This window comes from Puntigrus tetrazona, chromosome 1 (assembly GCF_018831695.1).
Source record: "Puntigrus tetrazona isolate hp1 chromosome 1, ASM1883169v1, whole genome shotgun sequence".
NCBI classification, from domain to species: Eukaryota; Metazoa; Chordata; class Actinopteri; order Cypriniformes; family Cyprinidae; genus Puntigrus; species Puntigrus tetrazona.
In genome coordinates this window covers 21,357,935-21,365,705 of record NC_056699.1, presented here as the reverse complement: position 1 = coordinate 21,365,705, position 7,771 = coordinate 21,357,935, and the positions used below count along the sequence as shown (strand labels likewise).

The following is a 7,771-nucleotide window of genomic DNA, read 5'->3' as shown; positions in this document are numbered from 1 at the left end:
TATATATATATTTCCTAATGTGAAATTATTTTGTTTTAATACACAAATCAAGAGGTAAATCTATCTATCTATCTATCTATCAATAAAAAACAAAAAACATCCATGAACACACGCTGAACCTAAACAGAGCAAATGTAATACAACAGACTAAGCAGCGAGGGCAATATGAAAATCAGACATTGCTCCTTTGCGATGTCTGCGATCATGAACAGGGCTCGCCATTATTGTTTGAATTGCACTGGTCGGGGTGGTATATTCTCTTGCCAGGTAGACAGTAATAACTCAAAGCTGGCTGCCACAGACACTCGGATGTTCCCCCGGTGAGACTGATTTGATGAGATGGCGATGCCTCCATTCATTTGACTGAGGGGCCTGAAAAGCCCTGAGCGGATCACAGAGGTTCGCATTTCATATCTTCAGTGGCTGAACCATGAGAAAGAAATGCATTTCCTCACACACACACACACACATACACACACACACACACACACACACACACACAAACACACACATACACAGTGCTATAATCAGTATGTGCATCTACCCAGATCCATACATGCAAATGTACTCAACTATCACGTTCCCCAGCATGCCATGTAGGTTGTTTTTTGTTCTACATGGGTGAGTTATGCATCGGTTAACCCCAGGAATCCCCTGCACTAGTGCCTCAACGGCTTCCTGCAATCAACTAATAACAATACAATAACATTTTGCAATTCATTTTTATTGAATTGGGCTGTTTTGCCATTATAAAGCCCATGGCGGATGTTCTGTGAGGTCGGTAAACAACATCACAATCACAGCAGGTGAGCGCTGCTCATAGATCACTGCCTAAATTAAAATACATAATGAGAACATCCAACATATGTGCATGGATTTTGCATTGAAGACATCAACAGCTTGGTCTGCAACTTGCTTAGAATCTTCTTTGATCCCATGGCAAGTTTTTTGGGGGGGATCTTAAACCCCATTAAGTGATTAAAATGTAATTTATCTTGTGATGAGGTTCAAGCGAAATGTTGTTAAGACGAGAGGTGGTTTATCAGATGTAAGAGCATATGGAGCTCACAAACAGTGAAAACAGGACGTGATCAGCCGGAATTACCGGTAGATGACTCCGGAGTAGAGTGAGCTGGGGTAAATCAGGGCTATCAAACACTTTTCATTTCCTTTAACCACTTTACTGTACCATAAAATCTCCATGTATCCGTGAGGCAAACATCTTGCCCCGCCTCAGACCATGATAGATAATGAAATAAATGTCTTAAGAGGATTAAAAATGCTTGGCCTGGCAAATCTGTAAACACCCGGTCTCCTTATCCGACAAGTAACTACAATACATGTGTCAGGGAAAGTTTACAGCTTTACAAATATTGGTCCAGCGAAGCGGGTGACAGAAGATGCGTGAACGCGCCGGTTGTGGGGTTCGTGAGGTGGGGAAGGAGCGTAGAGAAGCAGAAATGAGGGAGGTGATGTACGACTGCTGAGTCTGAAAATGCGGCTGTGAAATTTACAGTCTTGGTGAAGGGGGGTGGGAGCACGAAGATTTTAAAAGATGTTTTCCAATTATAAAAGATTGTACAAACTGGGTGGAGGGTAAACGGTGAACGTTCATGTGTGTGAGTGTGTGTATGTACCGCTTTTTAACCTCTGTGCCGGCTGATTTATACACCCACTAACACACTCCTGAACTCCAAGACCGTAATTAAAGCAGCCTGCTCAAAACGAACATCCATTGCGCGTTAGTTGCTCTCTCTGTGGATTTACTGTGATGTGGGGTGAAGAGGGTCTTCTCTCAGTGGGGGCAGGCCAATGAGGTCTATAATACCTGGAGAAGGCTATTTGTTAGAATTAATATTCATCTTAACAGCTACAGGACCACCCGGAAGTGTGAGATTCAAAATATGCCACGCTTGCCTCATAGAACCTTTTGAGCCAATCACTTGAGAATGGCATGTGACTAAGTGCATTGTCAGACCAGTAGATTGTTCGCTTTGTTCTGAAACAAGCACTCAAATTGTTACATTCTTGAATTTTCGTCTTGGTTTGGTTTTGGTTTTAAGAGACAAAATATCGAAGTGGATAAAAATGTTTATGCAAGTCTCGTATGAGTACAACCATCCTGTTTTTGGTAGGAGTGCACCTGTTTATATTCTGGGATTCTGTTTATAGTGTCATTCTTGTAATGCACCCGTTTCAGAAAAGAGCAATTAAGAACAGATCGGTTTGTTCGTCTGTTGGGTTGAGTTGTTTTCTACACTGTTTGAACCTCTACAGAGTGTATTTTGTATTGGGCCGAGATTAGTTCATTTAGAAAATCTCGGACCTTTTGTTTTTGTGCAGATCCAATTGTGGTTGTTGCGTTCATATACACCTACAACAAACAATGGTCAAAATATGCTAGGTTCTGATGGTACCACAGCAATGAACATGCAGTCTTACAGGTTTCAATAGTGTCTGCCCTGGGTTATGACATGAATAACAGCAAAGTCAACAGGGAAAAGTCAATTTCAAACTTGTAAGAGTCAGGCACTGGTAAAACATCCACTATAATAGAATTGTGAAAAAAAATAAAATAAAAAAAAAATATTTTGCCAGAACACAAGACAAGTTTTGAACGGTCGAACACAACAATCTTCCAGAGCATGTGAAGAAATCTTATAAATGAGAGGGTGACTATGGTGATTGTATGCTCTCTGACAGCTGACATCTTGATGTTTAGAGTGTAGGGACAATTTTTCCTCACCTGAATGTGTTATATGGTGAGTTTATGAAAGGAATAGTTCACCCAAAATGAAAATTCTGTCACCATTTACTCACTCTGGTGCTATTCCAAAGCTAGAATATGACTTTCTTCCTTCTGAGGAACACAAAAGATTACTTTTTTAGGGGGGGTAAACAATATCCTACCTGCTCCTTTCTGTATAATGAAAGTAGTAAATGCAGATGGGTGCTATCAAACTCCACAATGACAAAAAGCACCATAAAAGTAACGTTAAAGTATGCCAAGTCTTCAAAAGTCATACAACAACACTGTGTTGTATGACAAGGAACAAGGAGTCAAATTTATGAGGCTATTTATTTACTGCAAAATATGCTTTTCAAGACTAGATTTTTTTTCTTGTTTTCAGCCAAAATATGTGAGAATTTTAAGAAATAAAATCAAGTCAAAATTAAGTGACTTTTTTGCTCAGAACAAGCAAAATACTCTGCCAACGGGGTGAGAAAAATAATCTTATTTCAAACAGAAAACAAGATTATTTTGCTTACCCCATTGGCAGATTATTTTGCTTGTTTCATGTAAAAACTTTTGACTTGTTTTTTTTTTTCTCAAAACAATATTTATTTATTTTGTTTTTGTCTAGAAAATCTTTCTTCATTTTAGAATTTGTAGATATTTTGGATGGAAACAAGACAAAAAAAATCTAGTTTTGAAAAGCAAATCTCGCCCTAACTTGGCTGACAGGAGCACCTATGTTTCTCTTAACCAGTGAAATATTTATCTAGCCTTGTTCTTTCAACTGAGGAGCAGACAGAATGCTTCATTTTTATGTGTAAATGTCAGGTAATAGTATTATATAAAAGAACAGTATAATGCTCTTTCTTTATTAAGTAAAAACTCTCCTGATGGGAATGTCAATCTGATAGGAATGCCTTGCAGCTTTATTTCCAGACTCGGTGTTAGTTTACATCGGTGCTGACCGATCTGACACTTTATTCCATTGTCATGGTGATGGAGAGAGAATATGCATCAAAAGAGCTTTTTAAGCTGTACTGATTGCCGAAGTCAAGAGCGTGGACCTCAGCTTCTTGAGTTAGAGACATACTGATGTTTGATGCTCTTATGCGCGATATTCAGAAATGTAAGCAGGTGTTATTTAAGTCTAAACTGTTCTCAGAAGACTTATCCTCTTGAACAATGAGTAAAAATACAACATACACTTCAGTGGTGTGCATTACAGTTACTTTTTTAGCATTTTGTTTGTCTGTTTTCATTTGAAGGTTTAAATCCATACTTATGTTTCCTTGCGCAAGTATTAATACCTGAGGCATCAACCTTCAGAAAAGACGATTCAGTAAACCAGTGGTTCTTAAAGTGTGGTGCTATTGTAAAAAGACTTAAATGGCAGAACGGAAGAGCTTCAGTGGAAAATGACTTAAATGTCAGTCCCTTCTTCACACAAAGCTATCGTAATATAGTGCACAAGTCGTATATACAACTTTTATGATACTTTTACGTGCTTTTTGGATCTTGACCGTTACAATCACCATCCTCTCATCCTATATTTGCCTTTTGTGTTCTACAAAGCACAATGCTTAATGAAAAACAAAAAATAATGAGGCAACATGAGGTAACATATCACTTTCTTTCATCGTAGTGGTCATAGACTCCTTATGTTCTTATTTTCTAGACAGCAGGACTAACTCACCTGTCTGCGTAGATCACGGGTCTTTTTGGTCATCTTGTCGATAGCTGAATTCAGGGGGTCTCCTTTTTCTTTTCTTCCGGTCTGCAATAGAAAAATGTGGCGTCATTCATGTAATATCGCCATTTCATGTTCTACAAGCTCACACCAGAAGAAGACGAAAGAGTAACAAACAAATCAAGTGAGAAAGGTTAAGTTAAAAACACTATTGTCAGCCTCGAGTGGAGTTTTTAAGAACCTCTTCAAACTTGAGGCCTTAAGTGCCTCTAAATGTAGACACAGCAGGGATGAAATAAAGCAAGTGCCGCATAAAGCAACAATAGAGTGTAGACACAACCAGCGATAAAAAAGACAGAGCACTATAGTGCACAGTAGCAGATTTTGAAGACAGACTGACATGAAGGAATCTTCTGTGCTACATTTATCCGCCACAAAAATGGCTGGCCACAGGCAGACCCTAAAACATCAGGGATTAAACCTTTATAGCAGAATAAAAGCCACATCGTCAGGTGCCGAAAACTCCATCTGATGAAGCCGAAAGGACACTGTAGCCTGAAGCAATTTGAAAATTGCACACAACTCTGAATGCTGCATAACTTGCATCTTTGCTCTTTTACCAATACTCTATATAATGGATTGAGGCTTAACATAAAACGAACTGCAGCTTGAAGTTGAGGCAGATGTGACAGTCTATAATAGAGATAATTTTCTATTATATTTCTAGCATGAATCACTTCTGTTTTTTGTATCTTTAAAGCTATCATTCAATCATCTGGTAGCTCAATTTTAGAAGGACAATAAATAAACTTGTCCTGGGTTACGTTTTCTGAATCATCAATTCACAAGTGCTGAACAACAATATGAATTCTCCTGAACTCTCTCTCACTGACTAATCTGCTTGGCTGGCTTTATGGAACGTCCAGAAATAAAGACACAAAGATCCCTTTATTTATTCTTTTATCAATCTTCCTGAAAAGATACAGGGTCGATTCAATTAATACTAGTTCAGAAAGAACCAATGATTCAATGAATACTAGTTCAGAAAGAACTAATGACTATCAGGTAGTGAAATCAAATTAATTAATAGAGTTAGTTTGAGGCACTCAACAAGTGAACAAGCTTAACTGTATATTTCACATATATGTTTGTAAGTCTGGGAATGTGTTGGTTTGGGTGGACAACAATCTTTATCACGAGGTCTATAGACATTTGTGTTTTATGCACAACAAAAAATCCATTTCAGATAAACCTTCCCTATTGTGGCCACTTTATATGTTGGTCAGGCTATCTCTTCTGTTTAAATACATGTTTTTAGCCAAAATAAGCTGCAGTGTGGACTAGACTTGATGCCATGAGGGAAAAGTCTGGCTATGCGCGACTAGTTCAGGAGTGTCATGCACCATATAATCTGAATGCCCCTGTTTGCTTCCTGTCTGATTGTTCCAGTGGCTGTTGCCCTCAAAAATGGATTCTCGTTCCCCTGTCAGAGTGAGCTGGTGAAATGTGCTCGGGTTGAAATGAGGACGGTTCCTCTTGTTAGCGAGTAATTAAAGATTTTGCAGCGGTGGCGGCCGTCTCCCCTAGGTCCGATCTGCCAGACAGCTCACAGCTGGCTCCTGTATGTCAGTGTCAGAGGAAACTCTCACCATAGATGACAACACACGTCCCATCTCTCTCTCTCTTTCCCTCTCAGCAGCAAGGCTGCAGGCTATGGCTCCATACAAACACAAACAGCATCCTATTAAATATGGACAGCAGGACTGAAACGGCTAAATGCCTGCAAGAATTTGCCAGAAAATGATACAATGCATAGAGTGTATGAGAACAAGATAATGATGCAATGTTTAAGAGGCCATTTGCAATATATTTAAAGTGTTTTATTAGGAACACTGTGTAAATAAATAAACAAACAAATAAAAACAAACTGAACTGAAATAATGATGAAACGAAACATCTTATCATAGAAAAAAAAGATGTCAATGGTACATAAACATGCAGAATGTCACATAAAATTAGATTTCTCACAGTGGTGAAAGGTCAGAATCAGTCTGAATGATGATTATTTTTGCTACATAATGATCCATGTGCAAAGGTTTTTGGCCAGGCGCAAATTGATATTCAAAGCAGACTGTTAATTAGGCTATCCGCTTTCATTTGGAAGATGACCCTTAGAATAAGTACAGAATACTGAAGCTACCATAACCTTTACCAGAGCCACCATTTCAAACAGTATCCTTAAAAGCCGCATGCAACTTTTTTTTTTTTTTTTTTGGCACCATGGAGTGCAATTAGGAAGCTAAGCACTAACCCCCCTCTACCTTTCAGCAAAGAGAGACAGAGAGAGAGAGAGAGAATGACAGCAATGAACCTATCTGAAATCAAGCTCTCCCAGCACACTGCAGAATGGAATTCTTACAACTTAGAGTAGGGCCCTAAATCAGTCCTGTCTGAAACTCACAAATGTCCAACAAACACCACTTTCAAACCAGGGCACTCACACATCTACACCAAAAAAAAAAAAAAATCTAGATTTTGAGTGAACAGCTTCACAGACCAGAAACGGTTTATTTTATTACCATTGGTATTTTTTGTAGTGTGTGTACTAATGTTTTTCTAATATTGCATGTGAAATAAGCATGCCAATAAAGTGATTTGAAATTTAAACTGGAAGAACGCTAATTCGACAGAAGTTTCAACGTGGATATCTGATTCAAAAATCAGACTGAATTAATTAACAAATTAATTACCTTTCCCATCATTGTACCCAAATGAAATCTTTCACCAGTGCTGACTAAAGGCGAGGCATCTGACCAGAGAATTGCAAATCAAAGGCAACAGTTGAAACAGCAGAAACAGTTGTATTCAGACTGAGTGTTATGAGATTGCTCAAAATTAATGACCATGTTGCCAAGCAACCGTCCTCCAGTTCCGCCTAGATGTTATTAATACACAGGCAGTGCAAGCTGGCTCACGTTAAATTGGCTAGTTCAATCAATATTCTTAAACTGGATGAAGAGGCAAGCAAATCTCCATGGAATTCAGAATCAGCAAACTCAGGAGAACAAGACTCTATCTAAAGACATTTCCCTTTGTTCTACTAGTGTGCCATGGCAGGGCAATCATCTGTATGGGACTCTAACACAAGGGTGTCTCACAAATACAGCCTTCAGAATTGTTTAAAAAAAGCTTTTGAAAACACTGAGTGGATTTGCAACAGATGGCACAACGTTTATAGTCAGGAAAATGGCAGGTGTTGCGTAGTTACAAGAAAAAGTTATCCTAGGGCGTGAATTCGGTAGCAAAAAATCTGAAAAAGAAAATCAAAAAGTATTGTTATTTATATA

At 38.6% G+C, this 7,771-nt stretch overlaps 1 protein-coding gene across 1 annotated transcript in view; it reads right to left on the bottom strand.

Moving 5' to 3' along the window:
• Positions 1-4,265: 4,265 nt before the first annotated feature.
• The window catches only part of LOC122348864 (catenin alpha-2-like), a 39,979-nt gene continuing 36,473 nt past the window's right edge, over positions 4,266-7,771 (bottom strand). Inside the window, exons 7-8 of the mRNA XM_043244757.1 lie at positions 4,431-4,511; positions 4,266-4,301 (exon numbers count right to left, since the gene is read on the bottom strand). Coding sequence (XP_043100692.1) covers positions 4,266-4,301; positions 4,431-4,511 — 117 coding nt within the window. The remainder of the gene's footprint in view (positions 4,302-4,430; positions 4,512-7,771) is intronic.